Source organism: Mycteria americana, chromosome 8 (genome assembly GCF_035582795.1).
Source record: "Mycteria americana isolate JAX WOST 10 ecotype Jacksonville Zoo and Gardens chromosome 8, USCA_MyAme_1.0, whole genome shotgun sequence".
Classification (NCBI taxonomy): Eukaryota; Metazoa; Chordata; class Aves; order Ciconiiformes; family Ciconiidae; genus Mycteria; species Mycteria americana.
Genome location: NC_134372.1, coordinates 45570909 through 45597193, shown reverse-complemented (window position 1 = coordinate 45597193; position 26285 = coordinate 45570909). Strand labels below are relative to the sequence as shown.

General features: G+C 38.5%; 1 protein-coding gene across 2 annotated transcripts in view; it reads right to left on the bottom strand.

Moving 5' to 3' along the window:
• CDH13 (cadherin 13) overlaps positions 1 to 26285 on the bottom strand; it is a 520188-nt gene that overhangs the window by 78244 nt on the left and 415659 nt on the right. For both annotated transcript variants that reach the window (XM_075510904.1, XM_075510905.1), the window contains exon 8: positions 20192 to 20332. In XM_075510904.1, coding sequence (XP_075367019.1) covers positions 20192 to 20332 — 141 coding nt within the window. The remainder of the gene's footprint in view (positions 1 to 20191; positions 20333 to 26285) is intronic.

The following is a 26285-nucleotide window of genomic DNA, read 5'->3' as shown; positions in this document are numbered from 1 at the left end:
TCCCAGGAAATACAGGTGACACCAATAAGATAAATAAGCATTTGGTATTATCATTGGTTTATATCAAAAAAACTTTTCCACAGGGCTGGATGCTCATTAAATCAGGACATGTATAAAGAAAATTAGTTTATTAAGCAACAGTGCTATTCCTCTCTCTTAAGACTGCTTCCCCTTCTTCTGTAGCAAATCTCTACATAATATGCCAATACATCTGCATCAGAATTGCCACACTGAACTCTTCCCAAGGAGAGCAAGCAAGTACGCTGGCAATTAATTGGATCCTAACACACACTTCTAGTTACAGATTTTTCAACTGAGCTTGCCAGTTCTAGGGGAAATCATTTTAAGGGACAATAAATATAACTTTATTTCTATACACAGCAGTATGATACACTGTAAGCAGACACCCTTTCTCCCCTCGGAAGGGAGAAAAATGCTGTGCTTGCAGGTAGCTTGAAACATATACTATTTCTTGCTTCTGAGTAAGCTCATAATTAGAGTAGAAACATGAGGAACAATTCCAATGGAGCTGTAAACTCCAGCAGGAGGAAAAAATCTATTTGAGATTAGAACAAAATCTTTTTTAATCTGGCTAATGCTACTTTTGTGCTGATGCTGATCATTATATTTATTTCTAAACTGTGGGACATTCCAAAATGTTGACACCTGACTTCACTTACTAGAAAAGCAATCACTTTCAGATATTCAGCTTGGTGATTAATATGTAGATACCCAATTTTTAGTGAATTAAACCATGTTGTATCAATTTGGTGGTCTCTAGGATTTATAATCAAACCCTGATGACATCTGATTAATGCCAACGTAGGCTCCCTGAACCTTACAATATTCTTGTTCCTTTGGAGCTCAGATCATGGCAGGCTGATTACCCCCCTGATTATCCTGAATAACTGGGGTCAGAGGTTAGCTAGCACCACAGAACACATTTAATTCAATCAATTCAGTTAGTGAAGCAGTTGGGAAAAAAAATTATTCCAATTGCTGTAACACTGCATTAGAAAATTTGCCCAGGATTTCTGTGCTCCAACTGATGAGCATTTTTGCTTAATTTCTAATTTAATATTCTGCTGGGGTTTGCAACTTCAATTACTCATGATATTTTCACTCATAAAGTCAGGGGCATTGAGCTTGGAGGGGGAAAGGAAAACCAGAGGAAGAAGAGCTGCCTGTATTAACCTGTCTAATAACCTTTCTCACAGACACACATACACACTTTCATAGCTCAGCTGTGGTTTTCCTGGTTACACACTCTAGTGGTGGCTCAGAAACGTCCTCTTGGTTCTCTCCATTTGTCCCTCTTGCCACTGCCAGATTTTAGCTCTTCTTTTACTTTTGGTAGATTTTTAATATTGTTTAGCTGAGTACCACTTCATTTGTCCTACAAGCAAAGAGACTTTAATCACTTGTGATACGCCACAGTCCTACATTCAGAGAGCCCAGCACCCTTGTGTGTAGTCAGATGGAGTTTGGAGGAGCTCATTAAAGACACTGGCACTGAACCTCAGTCACCTGAAGCAGCCAGTACTATGTCTGGGATGAAATATGAAAAAGGACCTCTTACTACTCCCTGGAAGCCTCAAGGCACTTCTCACATGAATACAAATGCCCAGCAGCTCAGTTTGACTCCTGCTAGTTAGCCTGCATCCTGTATAACAATCCCAAGTCTGCTGATACACACATATTCTTTATTCTGAGTCCTGAGGCTACTGCCACAGTCACTGACTCTGCCTTCTGACCCAGAGATGGGTTGGTTATCACAGTTTCAGTGGATTAATGATGATGGAGAGCTTTCATTATACTTCAAAATGAGTCAGTGCACATCACTCACTCACTCCCACATCAACAAAGACATGGGACCACAGTCACACAAAGTCTGCACCAGCCACGATACTTAAACTTCTTTCTGCTACGTATGGGACCCACGTGCTGTCCCAATCGTTAAGTGCTGACTGCAGCCTAGAAAACACAGAATGATACAGTAACTGTGTAGCTCTGTAATATGGTATTGCCACTGCTAGTAACAGGCTGTGTTTTGAGTTTGCAAGGCCTCAAACCTCAGGATGGAGGTCTGTCAGCCTTGCTCTGCTTTTACTTTCCTTGACCTGCCTGCAGCTTTGTTTTACTTGGTTTCGCTGTAACAATGTTTGGCTAATTTATTTTTACTCGTTTATCTTTGTACGGTACCACCAAAGTTTCATAACTCTCACACACTGACATAGTACAGAGAAATACAGGTCTTGTATGATAAAAGAGGCCTTGAGAAGTGGTGACACAGGATGCAGTACAGAGAATTACAGTCACAGATAACAAGACATGAAGCACAGACTTGACACTGGAGACCCCATGGCTATAAACAACTCACCAATGTTTAGTTAAAGAAATGCAGACCTGGAGCTGGACAAAACTGATTTTAGGGGCAATAAAGAAAAAGTATCTAACAAATGTAAAAGACATTATATATAGTACATTTGGATGTAACACAGAGCTTCAGACCAATGAAGAAAAAGCAACATGTAAAAGCGTGTTAGCAAATACATAAAAATGACCCCAAATGATCCAAAAGGGAGGAAGAAGAAATGATCAACATGAGCATCACATTTGTCCGGGCAAAGGACTCTGGGTGCTGACAACTTGCCATAACACCCCTACCACAAACACTGGAATGAAACCACCAACTTTATGACCCAGAGGAACCAGGAAACGGTGAGAAACAGTAGGAAAAGGGGTAGAAGCTAAGAAGGATGTATACAACAATTTTACAACTGTCATATTATCATTATTGAAAATGTTTCTATTCAGAAGAATTATATTTTTTTTCTGCAGTAATTCAATCTGGATTAAATCTTGGATTAGGATGGACTTGGATGAGTTTTCAATTTTACTAACAACAAATTCCTGGCTTAATATATAAAGCAGGCTTCCCCTTTGCCCATCAACAAGAGTTTGAGTATAACAATACAACACCAGGGTTAGCTATTATTTGCAGTGCTTCTTTAGAAATTAAAGCAACTTTCCTGAGTATGATTCTTTAATAAAGGAAACGAAGTCTTACACCTCCATTTTCCCTGCAAGCAGCAGAAAGTTGCAATTTAATCTTCTGCTTGCCCACAGAGAGGATTCATTTTCTGCATGTTCCTTTGGGGTTCTTTGGAATGAAAAATGCTATATGGTTATAAAACATTCTCTTAATGAAACTCGCTCTGAACTAACTCTGGAATTCATGAATCTCTTCCTAAGCCCCTGTGTGCATTTGCCCACGGCACAAAGTCTGATACAGCTGTCAGACTCCCTTACCTTAAGAGAAACCCAAAACAGGAACTGCAGGATAATTGCAGGTCAGAAGTTAGGCATATTAGCAGAGAGATGTGGAGAAGACCACAGTGTGCCTAAATGGGACATAAAGCTCCCTATCCAGTGCTTATAGACTCTCATTTGTGTATGAAATATCCTCAGCCTGTTCTATAACAAAACCCAAAACAAATGAAAACACCCAAATGATATAATCAAATTCTCCATATTAAACACAAAACCACATGTATAGAAGAAAACAAACAGCAGCAAAACCCCATCACATCAAAATGCTCAAAATATATACACTCTTCTCCTCCTGTGGTGAGGATGAAAGAAGAAGAAACCACATATAGCAGATGTTAGTTTTGTCACTTACTCTGCTACTGGAAAAGAATCGTGGACAATAAAGGCAATTTAATGTTGCGAAAACAGCAAAACTGTGTTGAGATGTGTAAGAAGTAGTACCGTGTGCAAGACAGAAGCAGGAATTCTTCCATCTGCTCAGCACTGGGGAGCCCCAGCTGTATTATAGCACCCAATTCCTGCCCACAGCGTGGAAGGCAAAGAGCGATTGGAGAGGCAGATGTCTAAAGCTCATGGTCTTAAACAAATCTGCATAGCAAATGCACACAGGGCTGTTGTAGGCAAAAGGATCGTCCGTGCGTCACCTTCATAGTGGACAAGGCCAAGAAGTGATGGGCTTCAGTGGAGGCAAGGAAAATTCTCATCAGAGATGAGGCAAAAGTTGCTACTAGCAGGGTAGCTGAAGTACTGTAGTAGATTGCTGGGACATCACAGAGACTGTATCTTTAAGGCTCTTGAAGGAAAAATAAGCAAATACTGGAAATTATACAAATAGGAGGGAGGAACCTGAGGATATCTTGAGAACCCGTCCCCTGCAGATTTCACGATAAGCCCAACCAGGCATCTATACAGAACAGAAATGGGAACTAAACACTTTTGCATAGTTTTCTAACATTTTTAAGGTCCATGGTGTTCATTAACTTCCATGAAGCTCACTGAATAGCCAATTTTTTTTTTTCTGTGCCCAAAACCAAGTGATAGGAAGGAGTTCCCTAACTGAGATTGCAGTCTCAAACTCCCCATCATACAAGACTCTTCATTACGGTGGATTTGGTGCTGACAGCTAGAGATAAAGGGTGTAACTGCAAAATCACATTTGTGCTCCCTACTGCAGATAAAAGATGAAAATGATGCCTCTGGCATTTGCTTTCCTAGCTGGTCATGTTCTCTTTTGGCAACAAAACATAAGGAAAGGGGAGAGGAAAATAATTATGATCTCAGCTTGGGGAAGGATTAGAAGGGAACAAGAATGGCAGAACTACATACCCAAATTTAATTGTTTTGAGATTGTCTGCAACATGGCCACTATAAAAAAATACCTGCTCCAGTTACAACTCCTCCATTCTTACTATAGTGAATTAACAACTCTTTCCTAGCAGTCTCACAGGGACAAACTGCTTCTGCCACTGCAGAGAAGGCTTCTGAAGAAAATCATGCTTTTTTACAAATCTCAACCATTACTTCATCATTTTCCTGAATTGTCTGGCAAAGAGGTTTTTAAAGGCCTGCATTTAAATTCCGGAGTAGCTATGAAATGAAGAAAGCAGATTGATTCACATTCTGTTCCACTACTCTCTTTGCCAAAGTGATTTTTATCAGAGAAAAAAAAAACCCAACTAAAAAACCACAATTTGAGCCTGAGAATTCTGTTGTCAACTTCAAACCGTCGAAAATTTTTACGGCTTGCTTACAATATAAACCCTTAGAAATTGGGTTTACAGAAGAAATGCTGCCAGAACCCCTAGGGCATATTATCCACTTGTTCTTCACATGGAATTAGTGCAAAATATCACCCTTACATTGCCCAGAAACCTTGCCAACAAATAAGAATGGCGATAGGCTGAGAGCACACTGTCTGGGATTTTTTATACTCATTTTTTTCCATGGCAACATGTCTGCATCATAGGCTTTTAAGCATCCATAATTTTATTCCATCTAATCTCTGCATCATCTCGTTTTGTTTGTTTATCACTTCCAGGGAGCACCTGCCATGCTCCTAGGCTGCCACAAGACAAATAAAACACATCTTCATGAGTGGTTGGGGCCAGCTGATGTGTGTTCCTCAGCTGCAAATTTCACTACAATTACACCCAACCTTCTCACCTCTCCCACTTACCAGTCATTATTTGTCCCTTCCTTGGTTTTTCCCAACTTGTTGCTAAGAAATTGCATAGCCTCCACTAGCATCGTAAATGCCAACCAAAAAGATTAAATGCAGCTGTGTGCCACCTCATTCTGTCAGAGAGAACAGATAGTGTCCTCAGAGTCCACCTGCCAATCTTCGACGTAGATGGCAAGGGAGTTTTCCAATCGGATCCTGGGTGTTCCAGTGCCTAGGTTTTGCTGAATAGCCTTGAAGAGATGGGATTTAAATTGTATTGAGGATATTAGTCTAAAGTGAATGAAGTGGAGACTATACTTCTCGTTTATATCCCTAGAGTGATAAATGTGAGAGTGTAATTTTTTTTTTTCTAAGGCAAAGAAAATGGGAAACCAACACGGATTTCAGACACATGAGAAATAGCTTATGAATTTAGATGATGGTTCAGCAGAAATAAATTGTACATCTGTTCATTCATTTTAATAAAGCAGGGAAATGACACGCTGCTGGAGACCTTTGAGAATGCTGGTACTTTTAAATTATGTTCCTATAATAGTAGCATTAACATTTGTAATGCTCACCATACTTTATGAATTTAAGAAAAATAAATTTATTGAATAACTGAGCTTCAACCTATAGTCTGGACTCTGGGCATTTAAAAGTGAATAAGGTGCTTCCTGAATACTTACAAATTAGTCCAGAAAAGACATTACAATAGCTTTACTATGTAACACAGATAATCCTCTGTGTAAGTGTTGACAAACCTTGCTTATTATTTCTGAATAAATAATTCAGATGTGCAACATGTAGCTGAATGCATTTATTTCTGCTGACTAGTACCTAGTGTTTGCATTTATAGGCAGCTACAGTCTAGTACTTCCCTTTGAAAGCAGTCTTTCAAAGAAACAAACTAGATGCTTTTCTTGGCTGTATGTATGCATGGAAACATGTACTACCTTCTGCTGAATTCAGGCAGGAATATCACCTTTCTCCTGCATCTCCCATAACACAAAAATGAGAAATGGAAAAAGTTATGAGCCGAATACAATTGCTTCATTGTTTCTATTTTACTGTTATTTATAAAGATGACATACAAATTTAAGAAATAAACAAGTGAGACTGCGAGGCATGTCACATTTTAAAAGCTTATGTTTTGATTTTCCAAGCTGATCACCATGGGAAATAATAAGTTAAGAGTTCAATAATAGCTGTCATGTTTCCTTTAAAAGCACAATTAGTAATATCATTAAAATTCCCTTTTAATCGACTGCATTAAAGCAATTGCTATGAGAGTAAAGAGAATCTAAAACTGATTAGTTGCTCACATATTGCCTCATTGATCAACTGAGATAATCCTCATTCAAGAAAAGGGAAAACAGGCAACCCTGACATCCTTGAAAAGTGCTGAAGTTCAGCTGAACTCGGATGTCAGAATCTGAGACCTCTTTTTGTAATCCACCCACACTGTTTCCCACTAACATGCCAAATGAGTCAAGAGTGCACGCTTAAATATTTAATCTTCCTAAAGCAAAGACTTCACAGAGGCTATGCTGGAACCCAATATTGTTAAAAGAGGTGCCTTACTGCTAACATCTATATCTATATCTACCAGCATGTGAGTGTGTTCGTGTGCTCTGTATTGCTCACTCCAGTTCCAGCAGGCAGTCCAAAAACAATCTCAACAGGCAGTCTAGGTAAACAAGACTTATTGTAATTTGGTTCTTTTGTGCATACAGAAGAACTGAAGAAAAGAAATACCTCTGGGACACAGAAGACCCCTAGGCGAACACTTACCATTGACAGAAACCGTACAGATTTATTGATTGAAACTGCATTTTAATCATATGGCTGGAGGAAAGAAAACAGTTCCTAGAGACTGGCAGTCAGACCCAGCATGGGGCATGATAAAACTGTTTCTGCCATTAATATCAGGCAGTGGCTATGTTAGAGTAAAAGGACATTAAAGAGTTCAACATCTGCAGGCAAAGTTGAATTTATTTACTCATGGCTTCAATTATTATTTAAGATGGAAAACTTGAAAAGGTCAGAGCTGCTAACTTAGAAAGCATGCCCTTCATTTGTCTTCAAACATACACTTTTTTCTAAGCTTAGTTCAACACTGAATCAATTAATCAGGTACAGTGTTCTCTGTTTTCAAATGCTAGTTGTGTTATTTTCAAGTAGACAAGCAAAACCAAACCAAATTTCATTTTTGTTTTAATCCATATTAGAAAATGCAATTTTAGGACAATAAAACATCTGGTCCTCAGTTTAGGTAGGTAAACATCTGTGGGCCTGTGTTTCTATGTACACAGATATGCATATGTAAAGAATCCAGATTTACCTTATAGTCTAATCCTGCATTCACATCTCCGTGGAGCACTCTGTTTGGATGGGAGCCATAGCTTGGATACAGGCAGCTAAGAATATCAGTGCTATAGATAAATCTTTTTCCTTGATATTATTTCAGCAAAAGACAACTGTTGGTTTAGATTTAGGCTTATTTAGCAGTATTGATTTTTCTTATGTATCCTTTGAAAGTTTCTCACATAACTCCTTAGATTTTTCAAACTTTTTTTTGAACTAAAAGATTGCTTTCAACCCTTTAAACTTGTTGAGGACAGCAGCACTCTCCTTACCATCAGTCTTCTAAATGAAGAAAAATCATTGATCTAAGAACATCTGACAGTACTACATAACGTATGGGCGCTGCTGGCCTCAGTGACTGAAGGCGGTCAAAACAAATGAGCTGAGGAGGAGGAAATAAAGCATAAAAGAAAAAAATGAGATGATGTGTGGAAGCAGACAGTGATGGTACTCGATTTATAGAAGGCAGGCAAAGAGTGTACATGGACTTTTGCGAGTCATAAGCAAACAGTCAGTTTAAGTCATGAAAACAGAAAGGTGGTTCCCAAGGGAAGCAGGCAGCAAGGGGAGGAAGAAGAGTTCACTGGGGGACAGCATCAAGGAATGGAAAAAGGAAGATCTTCCAGAAATAATACTAAAGGAGCAAAATCATGGGGACAGAAAGAGGATCATGAGATGACAAAGGTCAGAAACATAGCTCTTTATGAAATACTAGAGGAAGAGTTTTCCATATAAAAAGACAGTGGGGAAAGTGACAAAAATAAGAACAGAGAGAAAGGGGACATCACACTCGGCAAAAAGGAGTCAATGGATACATCACTGAAATTAGTCTTGGTAGATCTGAGGCAGGAACTGGAAACAGGAGCAGAGAGGCATTTAAGGGATGCTAGATGTTCAGGCTCTGAACAAATGACAGACTCAAGGAGTTTGGAGAGGAATGAAAAATTAAAGTTAATCATTAAAATTCAGAGAAGGCTCCTTACAGGCTGCTGACTAAATAGTAGGCTTGAAAGAGAGAAAGACAGAAAAATAAGAGTTTTCGTTTTGGTTGGTTGGTTTGGAGGGGGTTGTTTTGTTTTTGAAAAAGAGAATGATGAAGCAGGCAGAAGGGATTTTGAAGGATGATGCAAAAAGACAATGATAAATTTCAGCACTGGGCGAATTAAATACCAAGAAGACTAGACAAGTAAGTAGCTGGAAGAAGTCTTCCACAATATGCAGAGAAGTGAACAAAACCATCTCTATAAAAGCTGCATCAACCTAAGTGGAAGAGGAGAATAGGAGTTAGAACACAAACTCAAAAGAACCAGCCATAGAGCAATAGTGTTGGAGGGAAACATAGGGTCAGGTAACCAACTGGGATTCAGGGATTTTTCATAATGGGGTCAAAGTCTAGAATGGGAACGTGAGGATAGCATCAGTACTCTGTGTAGTGTTGGGATTATACTTTTTCTTGTGACATATGGACTGGGAACACAGGGGAAAACATTTGTAAAAACAAATAAATATTAAGTGACTGTTAGACAGCTGGCTAGAGAAAGGGCTACCCTTTAAGCAAATAAGCATCTGGGACTCTAAGGCAAACAAGTCCTGGAAATAAGCCAAAGTAGAAAGTACAAGGATATGAATAAATTACACTTCTGAACCATTTTCCTCAACAGAGACTATAACTGCAAAGAGTTGTCTATGAATCCCCTAATCTGTTTTTTTCTTAAATGTATCATCACCGTTTTCATTCCAGTAAATTCAAGAGACGATCGGCCCTATGGAATCTTATTGCTTTCCAAATGAGTCTCTTTCATAGGCACTTACTAACAGTTTTACTTGAATAAATGTACAGCTCCTTTTAGCATGTTGATTTTTATCAGTTCACTATTTTAATGTTTCAGAGCAGAAGGAAAAAAGATATTTTGTCTAAATAATCCTGACATTTTGATTCGTATGCACAGATGGTTAGCAAATTTTGTAGTAGCCAAATCACTTTTAGTGTTGCTGACAAAAATCTTAAAATTTCACTTGTCAGTGAAGAAATTGATAAACTGATCACAAAACCTAAGCAGTCATATAACTATTATTTTTGTATGAATATACTTCAGCTTTATAAATCCCTTCTGCTCATATAAACTGCAACTATGGTACCAGCTCACACATATTGTGTAATTGCTATTAAATAGGGTTTTGTCTGGTGCAAATTGAATACGTTAAGATCTATAGTGTGTTATCTTGTTTAATTCTACTTTTAAAATAGAACTCCTACAGATGCTAGAGGCATATCAACAGTGAGGGTTTCTTAACTCATGGGATTAGAGTGATATTTTGCTACACATCTAACAATTCCTCTATTTATTACTCCTCAAATCAGCTGTGCTGTGTCAGACAAGGAGATTTAGAGTTCTTGGTATTTCTGTTAAGATTCCACATTCCACATGTGAGGAACCGTAACCCTTTATGCACATAAAATAAAAGTCCTTTCAAGCCACAGAAAATTTTTGCTGGCTGCACCACAAAGGTAATACCTGGTCATCTATTCCCCACTACCTGCCCACCAAGTTACGTATTGTCTAGGCTGAATGAGATAATGATGATTTAGAAGGCACTCTGCAATGCGTACCACGTATGGAAACCACAGTGTTTCCACACAGAACTTAGGATTTCAGTCAATTGGATGTTGCGTAGGAAAATGTGGTCTCCCAATACAGAACCCAAAAGTTAATTTGAGAAAAGAGACTGATGCATTCTTTCATATCTTGACCTGAAAATAATTGTGTGAAGTTTCTTTGAAGCCTGGCTGTCACCTGCCTGCACTCAATGTCGAAGGTGGAACTCCTTGGACAGTTAATGAGGGACAACATGCTACAAACCACTCTTGGAGAAGAGTGAAATTAAAGGGAATGTCCATGGAGTGCTCCAGCAGCACATTCAGAGGGGAAAAAAAAAAAAAAATTCTCAGGCAAAAGACTCCAATTTTAAGTGGTCCAAGATTAGGTCTGGAGATGTTACATTATCTTTGTTTAGCTTGTACTTCTCTCAAGAGCCTTTGTTTGAGCCTTCCTTCCTCTTTAATTTCTACTATCCGGTTACTTACCCAAACGTATTTGTGCTAGATGTAGTCAAAACTCTTACTGCTACTGTTTGCTTTGTAATTCAGACCTTAATATCTACGGTAAAGTTCACACTTCATAGACCACACTGAGGAAGCATATTAACCTTCACTTCTTGTAGAAGAGAGCAATAAATTGTGGGTTTATGGCTTTTTTGTTGCTCGCAGTGTTTGGATATTTGCTGTTAGCAGAAGCAGATGGAAGAAGTCTTCAGAGGATAGTCAGCATTGGAATGGTTTTGTGGTGAGAGTTTACCAGCTGTAGTGAGAATTGCTGTTATTACCACTGAGTTGCTGCTGACCTTCCAAGCATAACCAAAGGGTTGCAAAAGGCAAGGACTCACACAGAAGTTTGCATCAGGACTGCTCAGATCAGCTGATCATAACAAATCAAGGAAATTAAACAAAGGGCAGGAAAGCAACACAGAAAATGAGAAAAGAGAAAAGGACTGGCAAATATACAAGTTTACTATGTGAGCTGACTTGGAGAGCAAGAATGCTGGGAAAAAATCAGATCTGGAGAAGGAGTGAAGTGCCTTTGTGTTCCTCCTCAGTTTCATACTGTTTGAATGATCATTTCTATTCATAGAACCTTTCCTGTACTTATACAAGTGTTTCTCAGCTGCTTTCAGATTATAAAGCAGGCACTCTGTTGTTTTATGTACCACTGAAATGTGTTTATCTGGAGATTAAATAGACAACTTCATGTATTTCATGACCTTGGTGGAGAGAAACAAAGCAATGAACTCACCCCTCACAAGCAAAGATAAATGTAGAAGTCTGCTGCCTACTGCTATGCAGTGTATCCAGCTCTAATTATGTGATAAGTGGATGGACTCAGTGTTAAACATATTTTGCAAAAGTTCTTGAACAAAGTGCTTACACTGGTTATGCAGATAGCTTGCTCAAAGCGACATGAATACAAATTATTATGCACACAGTATGAATCTGGATGAGTACAGGAAACAGTGGTCTTCCAAAGCCTTTTTTTTTTTTTTTTTTCTGAACAGTCCTCTATTTCAGTCAGTGCACAGAATAAGTGTATTTGTTTTTCTTTCTCTCTCTAAAATTATTCGATTTTTACTTGTAATGCTACAGCAGAGGGTTTTTTTAAGGTCACTGGTAATTCAATCCTGAGTGGTGCTGAGCATTTCTTATCACATAAGAAACCTTAAACCAGCTAATTCTGATAAGAAATGACACCCAATATTGAAGAAGAAGAAGAAAATAATAAAAAGGTAATTTCATTATCCAGATAGCCAGATTGTTTAAATAAGTCTTCCCGATGTTCTTAGTTTGGTACCACCACAACACACCTCAGAAATATTAGCAAACATTCTTCTTGATCACAGGCATTTTTCCAAATTATTTGAAAGTGATTAGGTTTAGAAGATAGACAGACATTTGGGATCCTAATTGCACTGAGAGTCAAAGCAATCTATGCTCCTAAAACCAGCTTTTTAAACGCCAGCGGGAATTGGATAGGTCTTTACACCTATTTTTTTAAGTCCAATAAGCTTCTTCTTTTTTATCTTTGACATCTAAAATTATTTCAGGAAAAAAAAAAAAAAAAAAAGAGCTCTAAATGCCTATGTTATTTAGATACTTAGATCCCTAAACTGCTTATGTGATTTTGAAAATGTGTTCTGCAGATCATGACAACTAAGAAATCTTTGAATGCCTCGGACTTTAACACAACTGAGAGTAGTGACCAATTATTAACCATGAAGAAATGGTACAGTTAATAGAACTTTACTGAAAATTTAAAATACTGTGTTATTTTTGCAGTAAGAACAGAACGCTCACAGTCTTCATTTAGAAAATAAAATATTTATCACTATTTAGATGCTTGTTTCCTTTCACATGGATTTAATACATAGCTTTTCATTTGACTAATAGGTACTCTCTAAACTAAATTAATAGATAATTTGCAAATGAGCTCTAGTAGGAACACATATACATCTACATCTTTGCCTCAGCTTGAACATGAAAGAACACAAGTCAGTTATGGGACAACTTGATCTCTTCTGTTTTCACCAAAACTGCTAGGTTAATATTTGTGCGGAAAAGACCATGTGTATCACAGGTTTAACACTAGAGTTATTTATTTTAAGAAATAGACAATATATCCTGAGTTGCAAAGTTGTCTTCTTCATGCGTGGTCTTGATTATACAAGAATAAAAAAGATATTAAGGGCATAATCTGTCCTCCATATCTATGAGGATAACAGAAGACGTAATGATTGTAAGTTCTAGCAAAGGAAATTCAGATCAGGCTATGCAGAAATTTTCATTGTGCAAGATTTCACATTCAAGATTTGTGCAGGAACAGACTGAGGAGCCTTTTGATTTTCGATCTCTGGATGTTTTAAGAACAAGTGAGGCAGATATTTTACAAGGATGACATAGGAATACCAATCCTGCCTTGATCCTGTTTCCTCTATTTTCCATGACCAGAGAAATTATATTTGAATTATGCCATTCACATGTGAAAAATATATCAGGCAATGTCTTTCATTTGTTCTCAAGGAGGCTTTTGGGCACCTGGAGCTTCAGATATGTCAAGTATGTTAGTGAACTGCTACAAGAGTATGAAGTGGAAGTAAAGCTGAGTAAAAAGGCCAATGCAAATATTCATCTAGCGTAGGGGGTTTCTGAAGGGTAAGATATGCTTCAGGAACCTTGCTAGCTGTATTTACAGCTTTAGAAAAAACAAGGATGGCCAAAGAGCTCATCTCTGATGAACCCTAGCCATCATGAAGCTGTTCTTTATGCCAAAGTTTACTAACAGCTGTAGAGGCTTTGTCCTGCTCTGTTGAGTTGCTGTATGAATTCTGCTTTCTCTGCATGTAAATTGTCTCACAGTCCAAAAACGGGAGCCAAATGGAAATTCCAATATGCATTTTGTTCATGTGATTTTGCTCAAATGGTTTCATTCATTTCACAAAACTATTTCTCGTGGCAAAGCAGTACTGGAGACAGTTTGCTCCAATTCGAACAGGCTGCTAGAATTTAAGACAGGTTCCCATAACATTTAGGCCATAGTTTCTAACTATGCTAACACATAGTTCTATTTCTAACACAGCTCTATTTCTTAACTATTAGCCTGGCAACGGCTTCTTCTCATCTGTTCTGATCTGCTTACTGCTGCTCAAGTACCTCAGCTCAGTCGTCTGGCCTTCCAACATCCAGCATGAGAGAATGGTACATGAAATGGGAAAAAGCCAACTCAGCTTGTTCTCACCTCCTTGCTGAGCCATGCTGGCAGCTCCTGCTGGTCTTTTGCCTCTGTTCAGTCTGGTTTATAGACTGACTTCCCTCCCAACAGGAAAGTAAAAGAGAGCTGGTACCCTGGCCATGCTCCTGAACTGTGTGTTAGTCAAATGACAGCACTATTTTGCTCCGTTTTGCACACAACTATGGTCCTTGATAATGGTTTCTCCAAATCAGATCTAAGGGTCTAGAGGAGGGAGTTGCAGGGGAATCATCTACCATTAACAAAATTGTTAGTGTCCAAAGGTAGGGTCCAGCTCACTGGCAAGACCCACAGAAAAATGAATAAGATTAATTAGGAGTCCCAAAGGGCAACATTTTCCCTGTAAGACAAGATAAGAAGGACAAGGGTTGACTTTCAGATCACAGAAGAAGGGGAGGTGAGATTTGTTGTTTATAAATGTGCAAACTGAATGGACAGATCTGGTCTGTGTTGGTAAGGTATGTCTAGCATGGAAAATAACAATATCATGTCTAAGAGAGAAATGTTTGTAAAAGAAGCATGGAAGAAAGAGCCAGGAGGAACCTTAAAAGTGCTTTTAGCTCAGTATTTGTTCCTCAATACGATTTAGCCAATACCAAGAATCAAGACATGGACTCTCAAAGCTACAAGCATGTTTCTCAACAGCCTGAGCTGAAAAATAAATCTCTCCAGATGGTACTCTGAAAGTCTCATATCCTCTTTGAACCACGAGCAGACGGAGGTACATATTGTACTCCAGGGGCTGTTTTACCCCAGTGGGTAGCACAACTGAATCAGAGGACAGTGCTGGAAGTCGTCATAAATCATGGTGACAAGCAACCTATTCACTTACAGGTCTCTATAGGAATTGATGAATCATTTATTAAAGCACACATTAGTCATTTATTACTCTTTTATAAACCATTTATCAGCAGATATTCAAAATGTGAGCAAATAATATTTTTCACTTAAGACTCACAGCACGAGTGTATCTCAGATTTCACTGTGGTGACATTTTGCCAAATTACACAAATTTTATTCTGTTCATAGGAGGCAAGCTTCTTTATTTAACTGGAAAATTAATTTCTATGATCATATATTCCTAAAATTTAAACTAGGAAAAATACTTTCCCAAACCTTACTCTCCTGCTGTGACAGAATTCTTTCTATTCTACATTGCTTTGTCCCAGAAATGGATGAAGTTGAAGGTGAGGGTGGAAGTGGCAAAAAGAGGAATTGTCTCAAGAACGAGACATGAAGGAAGTCTCTCTTTCTTATGAGCAAGTAAGAGCACACTGACAAGTCCCACTACTTTTAAATGTATGACTAGGGATGTGCTGCTGTCCCAAATCTGTGGTGAAGGACAGATGTGAGAACTAGGTGGACTGCAGAAAAATCATCCCCTTAAGCCACATCACTGCATTCTTCTCTCAGGCACCTGATAGCATTTACTAAGGAAGGACAATATATCTGATATTAAGGAAAAATAAAGTATTACTAAAGAACAGCAATGGAAGCTTCTCCCTTGGGAACAGATACTTTAAAAAATCAGGACAGAAGCCAGAAGGAGGCAAACATACTCAGTGGAATCCCATTTTTGAGTATATACTCTGCATTCAGTAATGGTATAAGACCAGAAGTAGGATTCATTGTACTATTTTTTGGGAGGAGGAAGAATAGACAGGAAGGGGTAAAAGCCATATTGTTGTCATGTTGAAACAAAGTTTTTTCCTCCACTGGGTCTTAGGGAAGATCTGGGCAGAACCACGCCTACAGGAACAGATACAAGAGAAGTATTTACCAGCTTGTGGCTTCCAGCAGATGCTACACTGCTAGTTTTTCATCCCACTTCAACCACAGTGACATTAACTGTAGACTAAAATCACTGTTTTGCAGGCACATAACACTGCAGTGGTCTGTCACCAATTGTTAAAGTGACACCAGAAAATAATTCTCATTTTTTTTAATGTGCTAGGTATAAAAACAATACTCAGCACCATTAGCATTTGCTCAGTCTAACTCATTCCCACACAGTTTGAATACCTCGCAGTACACAAACCAGGTATCGGATTTTCCAGAATGATCAATTCCTGCTCCTTGCTTTTCTTCATTTCTTACTTTCACATAAGTAATCCCTTGCTGCTGAACAAAAGTCGAGCCTAAGCCCTTAACTTGATGGAAAGGAAATGCCAAATTGCTCTTTGTGATACAAAATACATGTTGTATTCAGTAATAATTCATAAAATTAATTTAAAAACTCTTCCATATTATAGAAATAGGGTTGTAAATTTTAAAAAATTCCTGAAAAAGAGGCCACTAACTTTACAAGTATCTCTATTTTCATTCTCTATAATTTAAATCTGGCACAATATCCTGGCCATTGTGACCTTTTAAAAGGTAGACCTTGCTACCTCACCTGGGATTTTTGGAGGAGCTCTTAAAACATTGCTCTTTTAGGCATTAAAGATGGAATTATTTAAACCCCTGGAGGGAACAGGGTACTGTTTGCACGTCTGAATGGATTTTTGCACTGCTCAGAGCCTATTATGAACAGTAACGGTAAGTATATATGTGAAACAGAACAAGGCAGATATTTTGGAGGTGTGTAGAGTGATGGGGCAGTAACAAAATAATTAACTGGGCTGAATCCCACAAAGCTGTGTCTCATACATTAACTCATCAAAGTACCTGACACATACTTAGAACCTCAAGGGCTTAAACTATTCCTCTGAAGTTAATGGAAGTGCTACGTTGGATCACAGCCAGGTTTGCTCAGCTTCTTCTGTGATTATGCCCTGACACACCATCAATGAATTTTTCCCTAAGCACGAAGGCCACAAATGCATCAGAATGGCACGGGTGTGGTACACAGGGGAAAAAAATAGCAGATGGAAGAACAGATTCACTAGACAAATACCCCCTCTTCCAGCAAGGTCTACATAACCCCAGTAGAGGCTACTGCAAAACTGCGTACAGCAACAAAGAAGCATTTAGACCTTTCTGAAAACATCAAAGAAAGCCTGTTAAGGAGCATTTTGAATAGGTGTGTAAGGACCTGACCTCCAAGGAATAAATATAGTAACAGGAGTACATAGAAGGGTATCATTGCTTAAGGGTAGATCCATAAACTTGCTTCTGGAGAAAAAAAAGAGGAAGAGATTGGTCAAGTGTCAAAAGATAAAACTAATCTTCAATGGACAGAGACATGCTCACACATGGCTGAGATCGCCTTGCACTGAGGACTCAAAGAAATACCTGTCAACACATATAAGGCTTCTTGGAAATAGAAATATTTAGAAATATAGAAATTTTCAACTTTGCAGAAAGCTATGAAAAAATCATTAAACTTCTGTCTTGGCATTAATATTATTGAAATCATATATATCTTTATTAAGATATCTATAAAAATGCATTCCACTTTCTATAAAACACCATTTAGTGCACAGTCTGGGGTACCCAGTGTTGTACTTATACAGTGTCCAGACTTTTGAACAAATCCAGCTCTCATAACTTCACTGGCTTTCACTGTGTCAGATCAGGAATGAATTTGGCCCCTGTGTTTACAGATGAAGAGAACACATTGAAAACTTGGCTTAATCGAGCTACATCAACAGCGTATGACAAATAAAGGCAGAGCTATTTTAGGTAGAAATTATACTATCAGAAGAAAACACAGGCCAGCAAATAAGCATTTGTTTTACAAAAGGGAAAAAGGCATTGAGAGAAAGTATCTTTAAAGAGAAGGAAGATAGATAGGAAAACATGTCAATACCATAAGAACCCAATCCTAAAGCAGCCAGTCTCAAAGTAAATAAAAGAAGATGCACTCTGAAATCAAACCTTCGGATTTACTGAATTTGAGCTTTCTACTTCAAAAGTTATCTTATAGAATACGTCTTTTTCTTTCAAGTCTTCTTCAAATCAATAGTATTGCAGCATGTGGTATGCGACTGGTATTAAAATACAGTAACTAAGTACTTTAAGTAGTAAGCCAAATAAAGCGGCATTAGCTCTATTAATAGACGCTCTCCCTCCTCTTACACTACTTATTTTAAATAGAGCATATGTTTCTAAAGGGGCCCGACACCATACATCTAAAGACTGATTTTTCCTGCCTTATTCATGGAATAAGAATCTCACTTAGCAAGGCAGAGGGGAGATTTCTGAGGTCATTAACATCAATGAATAGTGAAAGGTTCAAAACCATGTCACAATGTATTAAAAAAAAAAAAAAAGATGTCTCTATAGGAAAATTTGTAAGCCATAAAAGTGGAAAAATACATATAAGACTGGACTTTTCAAAGAAGGCTAAATAATACTGTCTCTTCACACTTCCTATTTTATTTCTATACTGAAACCACCAGACTTTCAAGGGTACAGAGTACCTTTTACTATCACTGACTGAACTGAATTTATAAACATTTCTGAATTTCCACAGAAATAGACACTGTCTAACAGTACATTTGGGGCTAAGCGGGCACTGAAGTTTTTAAATGTCATTCATCTCTGAATGACATTAATTTCTATCAATATTAATTAATACAATTACTTCTTACTTCTAAATACATCGAGTTGTCCTTTTACATTGTAATATTCCAGAGGGCTAAAAAAATACAATATTTTAAATATATTTTAACTATTGATTGTCAGGAAACATCTTTCAGAGCATTAAAAGCCTGATCTAAAGAGTAATTCTAAGGGAATTAATAGTTTGATCAAAGCCACTTAGTTATCACCTATGGACTTGGAAAGGTTTGGATCAGGCTCTCCATGGCACTTTCTAGGTGACTAAAATGCTCTTGCCAAAGCATTTTACTTAAGTAATTATAGCTATTGCCACTGAAAAATAATATTCCTGTTGGCAAAATTCTCATTGTTTCTTATTTCTTCTTCCCTTTTTTTTTAAACCTTCTCCATCTTTTTTTAATCTGATTATCCAGTTTCCATTTATAAAAGAAATAATTATTCAAGTAAAATAGCAGTAATTTGTTTCAAAATAATGTTGTCAAACTGCTAAAATTAGGCCATGAAAAAAAACATTTTAAAAAAAGGTAGAAACATATCTTAAGGAGAAAACCAAGACTTTTCGAACAATTGGCTTTCTTTTTCTTCTTCTAAAATTACCTTAAAATCAGCATCCCTCATGCTTACATCTCATCCTTTGGGAATATTCCTTAAAATCTGCAGAGCCCCAGGAAACTTTTACAGCAAAATCCAAACCAGCTGTTACTAGGTAAAACTTCTGACATTCTCTAATTCTCTCCAGATACCAGAGGCAAAAAAAAAAAAAAAAAAGTCAGACTAATAATAAATGTAGGGGAGGGTAGGGAGCAGTGTGGGAGGGGCAGGAAATTTGGTAGATGGTTTGCCTGAAACCAGAAACTTTGCTGTAGCACTATTACATTCTCCTGCAGGCAGTAAATATCTTTTGTTTTGGGTTTTTTTCAGACTTTTCAGCATTCTTCAGAGGAATTCAACTTGCAGGGAAAAAATTTTCCTTGCAAATGCCACCTGTAGGTTAAATGTAAAGCTTTTAGGACTAGAACTTTCATTACAGAACTCTCGACACTAGCTGTCTCACAGGTGAATTACTGAAGCTAGGACAAGACATGTTGCTTTCATCCATGTTCCTGACCATCAAAAGCCCTAAGCTAGAATGTAGGCAGGAGGGAATTCTCTACTTTTCTCCATAGGAGCAAAAGGAGAAAGTTACTACTGGCAAACTTATTTTACAGGTTTTCATCCTGCTAGCCAACCTTTGAACGATATCTCTTGAAATAAATTTTCACCCTGTCGTTGCATTTTGGTTTGGAAATGATGCATACAAATTTATGAATGTAAAAGAAGAAAAGAGCACCTCCAGGAAAGTCTGTCACATTGAGGTAAAACGATGTCTTTAAGTATTTTCTTTGACTAAGGAATATTTTTGTATTTCGAAACAAGCTAATTACAATTACACGCACCATTTTGTAGAATACAGATGGCAAACTCTTACCTCCTTCTTGGTAAATTCTGGCGGATGGTCATTTTTGTCATCAATAAGAATAGTGGCAGTTGCTGTGCCAGTTAGTCCCACATCAAGACCACCCATATCCTTAGCTTCTATAACTAGCTCATATTTCGGGGTTTCCATAGTCTGAAAAAGTAACAGAAAAGGAAAGGTTAAAAAAAACCCCACAACAGATTACATACTACTTTTAATTCACATTAAAATAATAAATAAAAAAAAATCTAAAACTTAATTTGGCCTGATAAAACATAACATAGAAACGGATCTGTTATCACAGTGTTTTACCAAAACATCACAGCTTTCTATGAGCTTCAGCTGCTACAATGGAAGCCTTATTTGGAATACAATATGAAGGAATGCAGGTGAATATTGGTAAACAGTACATAATCCTGTTATTTAAGGAAATTAGGAAAGAGGAAACAAATTAAAATATACCTGCTCTTTAAGAGTAAGCTCTCACTTCAGTGCACCAATATTTAGCAGCTTGCTTCATCAGTGTTATGATGGGTACATAATTAAATACTAATGTCACAATCTACATATAAATTCACTTTATTTTATTAAATTGCATTCATTCTGTATATTAACGCTTAGAATGGTAATCAAAGTTTGCTTCACTGTAAGAAACAAGAAAGCAGTTTCTAAAATGGGCAACAACGGCCAGTTATTGTACAAAACAAATGTGGATAGTAACATTAACATCTATAATATCTGATTTCTATGTCATGGTTACTTATCTGACTGCCTACCTATTGTAGAACCAGACAGCATAGGTCCATAGCAAAAGCCATCCTTAATTTTCCTCCCCTGAAAGACAGCCATAACTCGGAAAAAAAAAAAAAAATTGTGGCCACTACTCTGCAATGGGAATGTTACAGCATTTCTAATTCACCTCTCTTGCATCAGGCATGAAAGCACATCTGTTTGTAAGCTGGACAATGGGGCAGTAATACATCCCATCAAAGGGAGCTATTATCAGCATCAGAACCTGCTCCCATGGAACTCGTACAGAATTTTGACATGGATTTCACCAGAGACAAGACTGGGCACCTAATTAAAATGAATATTTTCCCTATTTGTATGGCTGCCTTATATGGAACCATCTGCCCGAAGACCATATGTGCTGCATCATCAATGGAGTACACAGATGGGAAAGTGCTGCAGTCACCTTTAAAACTACATGGTAAAAATACCACATGTGCTCAGGAATATTTTTTCAAACCTTCTTTGAAAACTAAGTCTGGATCTCAGGGGCAAAGTGATATAATGATGCCTGAAAGGGTGGATAGCGCACCACTGCTAGAAGGCTTCTTTAACCTCAGACCAGCTCTATCAGCCAGCTGTGTTTACAAGAACCAAGGCTACACATCTTTGACATCACTCGTCCTGTGTCCTTCATCTAACACTTTTCCAGAGAATTAACATGCGGGGAGACAACTGGTGTGAAACTCCATATAGCAACACAGTGATCTCTGTCTACCACCCATACACTGCCTTATAAAGCAGAATCAAGGAAGCTGAAGTAGGGCTTATCCCATAGCAGAGAACATAGAATCGGAGAATGGTTTGGGTTGGAAAGGACCTTTAAAGGTCATCTAGTGCAACCCCCCTGCAGTGAGCAGGGACAACTTCAACTGGATCAGGTTGCTCAGAGCCCTGTCCAACCTGACCTTGAATGTTTCCAGGGATGGGGCATCAACCACCTCTCTGGGCAACTTGTGCCAGTGTTTCACCACCCTCATCATAAAAAATTTCTTCCTTATATCTAGTCTGAATCCACTCTCTTTTAGTTTAAAACAATTACCCCTTGTCCTATCGCTACAGGCGCTGCTAAAAAGTCTGCCCCCATCTTTCCTGTAGGCCCCCTTTAAGTACTGGAAGGCTGCTAGAAGGTCTCCCCAGAGCCTTCTCTTCTCCAGGCTGAACAACCCCACCTCTCTCAGCCTGCCCTCGTAGGAGAGGTGCTCCAGCCTCGGATCATTTTCGTGGCCCTCCTCTGGACCCGCTCCAACAGCTCCATGTCCTTCTTGTGCTGAAGGCTCCAGAGCTGGACGCAGCACTGCAGGTGGGGTCTCACCAGAGCGGAGCAGAGGGGCAGAATCCCCTCCCTCGACCTGCTGGCCATGCTGCTTTTGATGCAGCCCAGGGTAGGGTTGGCCTTCTGGGCTGCGAGTGCACATTGCCAGCTCATGTCCAGTTTTTCATCCACCAGTACCTCCAAGTCCGTCTCCGCAGGGCTGCTCCCAATCCATTCATCTCCCAGCCTGTACATTGCCATTGAAAATTTTAAAAGACATATTTCTCAACTCTAGCTTAACAAAGCAACCTCTTGGGCCACACAATCTTCTCTGTAGCTAAGTGATTTGAAAGCATTCACTAAATAGTGCATTTTCCATTATGCATTTTCCTGGGTACATCACAACACCTTTCTTGGAGCACGTGTAAGAAGGAGATCCCAATTCCTTAGTACTTAGATCTTGAAGCATTTTTAGGCCATGAGAGAAGCAACCATATCAGTTGTTCATCAGATCAGCTATTATGAAGCAATATATTTGCATGTAAAATCAATGAGTCAAGCCAGAAGATATATTTAGTTCTAAAAACATATGGACTACTAGAAAATCAGATGCCACTGCCACTTAGGGGATCCTAAGAAATGTATTTCCTTAAGTCTTACAACATTATTGCATGAAATTCATCTCAGAAGGCAGCAAACCCAGAACAGGATTTGGATTTATAACTTCATATAAATATATGCAAAGAAATATTACTGACATGCCTCCAACACAAATTCAGATTACAGCGTGGAACAAAATTTACAGTTTTCATGTATTTATTTTCTAAAATATTTTCAATGTATTAAAACCTGAATGGAGCTTTTCTCCCCTCTCTTAGATTCAACTTTTTCATTATTTTGATTAGGAAGTTGTTATTATTGTATGGAAAACTTGCAAAGCCATTTATCACTTCATGTTTATAAGCTTCTTTGCTCAGAAAGAGGCCCATTTTTTACTCACAAACTGGCCTTTTTTCCTTTGAAAACTGTCCCATTTTCTATTGAAAGCAAGCCCATTTATGCTAGACATTGTGTCTACTGCAGTAGAAATTTCTGTGACAGGAGTCCAATGTTTAAGCTCGCAACGGAATGTGAAAAACATTGAATTTTGAGTAGTATTTCATATCATTATGAATACTTCACACTTTCCTGCTATGCAGCACTTTCTACATCTAGTTCTGTCACCAAATATTTGCTTTGTTAGAGAAAGCAACTCCTAACAGATCCAAACCCGAGAGCAGAGGCACGTTCCCATCAGATGCTCTCTTTACACTAGGAGATTGCATGTAAAGGACTTTTTAGCATTTCTCATACTTCTAGCCCAGTTAATTCAGGCACTAGTAGCAATTATTTGGATCTGTGTGATTTATCACGCTACTGGTAAATCCTGGGACATGGGAGTGGGGATCTGTGGACAGCGCGTGGGTCCCTGTGCTCTCACTAACCCGGCTCCTCAGCCGATGACACTGCGGAGGGCCAGGGTCTGTGCTGGGGGCATCCCTCAGGGTAGGGGCTGCAGTGCAAGCTGTCATGGCAACTCCTTGTCTTCTCCCTCTTCACAAGGCTCAGGCCTTTTACCCCAGTGCAGTCTCTCCCTGCCCTTGCTCCCATCTTGTGAGAAATGAGTGCTCCTGGAGCGGGACAGTGGAGAAGAAAAGCAGCCTTCCTTCACCTTCTCCACCCCCGCTACACTGTGCAGGTTAGGGATAAATGCAGCACCCACTATTGGTAGCATTTTGGGACCTCACAGTTGCTCGGACTGTTGTGACCATGACATTGCCTGTCCCTAAACCCAGGTCCCCTGCTTCTCGAAGAAGTGCTCTAGCCCCTGAAGCACACTCTTGCAAAAACAATCCAATTAATACCATTTGGATAGTGAGATACAAGCAACGTAAACATGTAACAACTCTCAACAAAGTGGATCTACAGCTAAAAAGGATAATAGATTATTTTAATAAATGAACATTAAGTTGCTGCTTTTGTGGCTTATTATTTATCAACTGTGACTTTGTGGAGTGTAACACTGTTGAGAGGGTTTGTATAATTACAGCAGGAGAACCATTCCTCTCCCCATAAATTTTCACTCTAGTCATTTAGCCACGGCAGGGGTGACACTGGCTAATTGTTTGGTTTGCCAAGGAGGTGAGCTGTGTCTTGAGCATTTTTCTTTGAAGGTACACCCACTGCCATTCTCACCAGTGTTAACATTCCTAGCAGATTTCACTCCCCTGCCGTCTTGACATAACTGGTTCAGCACTGGTAGGCAACGAGAGGCCAGAAAGGCATTTTTTCAGATTCCTGACAAAGCCAGCAGGATCTAATCACAACAGAAGGAAATAAACAGTTCAGTGCAGATACACACAGGTGAAACAAACCAAGTGATTACTTTTAGGTAGTGCTGAATGAAACCAGGTAATGATGGTTTTCTGCTGAGTCTTAATCTTCTAATATTTCCTAGAGATACAATAAAAAACTATCAGTGACTTAAGAGAAGCAAGCCATGGCTAGTATTTCACACCACCAGCAGTAACAGTCCAAGTCTTGGTAAGGGCTATCACTTGTAGGCTGTAAGGCATTTAAATTCATCTGGAATTGACAGCATCTTCAGCACAGTAGGACTCAAAACGTAAGATGGAAACAAGTGGAACTACTTGCATGATTACAAGAAAGGTTTAGGACCCTTAGGTGACCACTGGTATTTTCAAACATGTCCAAGTCCTGAATTTCCAGTTATGTACATAGACTCTCAGACCCTTGGTATCGCTTGAACAACAAATCCCCTCTCCGCAACTTCAGATGTCCAAAGCTTTTAAAAACGTGACCAATGTATCTCCCCTTGTTTATTTATCTGGTAAGTAAGAGCAATCACTCAGGAAGTTGATGTTTTCACTGAGGCCTGCCTTTTTTCCATCTATCTTTAGACATTCAAATTAAGTGTCTACTTTATTGGAGCATCATGCCTTAGAGTCAAAGGAGAGAAGCCGTTTCTGTATTTGTCTGCACTGATGATCTCAGGAGCTCAGTGCTCCCTAGTGCATGTACCTTAGTGCATGACTAAAGCTGGCTGAAGATCTTAACGACTTGATAAAGATCACAAAAAGTCACACCAAAGTGAGGAACAGAAATCACATTCTGGCACTGTATTAAAGCAGCATATCCTAGCAGTGAATGATTAATTGTTTATCTCAATTCGATGGCCCTGGTAACTTTACCTTTGGTTGTGGGAGAGGGTAGGAAAAAAAATCTAGTTTTGCTTAACTTCTGAAGCTCAAAAATTCCCATCAGACTTTTTATTCGAATATAAAGAAAAGCAGAATAAGTAATGCAGATTCGCCAGAAAGAAGAGCATGAGAAAACTCTAGTAACAAAGACCTCTTTTTGCCATTGACACCTGAAGCAGTTATGACTAAATCTAATCTATAAAGTTGGCATATAGGTCACACATGTATGAAAAGCACTTCATTCTGGCTGAAAATTGAAATCCTGGTCACTGTTACAGTCAGTCAGATACAACGTACATTGGGAAGCCGATCATTACTAAAATAATGCTTTCTGTTTTTCCAATATAACTATCTAGTTATTTTCAGGAGATAATATATTTTCTGGAAGGACACACTATGGGGTATTTGTAAATCCATTTGTGACGCTGAAGCTAAACTAAGAAGAATTTGGATCAAGGCTTAATCTTCTTTGTAACGTGAAGATGGACGGGGTTCAGAATTTTACGCTACTTTACTCTTTTATTTAATCTGTAATTCAAAGATGTTTAAACAGGAGTTCAACACATTTTCTTGTAGATCTTCACAACATGGTTTTTACTACCAGTATTTAAACTATATGTAGGGGGGTTGAAAGAGAATCATTTTGGCAAACATAATTTTTCCCTATTGTATTTATTCACATCATCAGCCTGCTACCTGACTCATTATATTTTGTAGTTTCTCTTTTAGTGAATTTTAGGATCCTGCTAAGGATTTCAGGCTGTGAATTCCTGCCTCACATCAGCACCCATCTAAAAGCTGC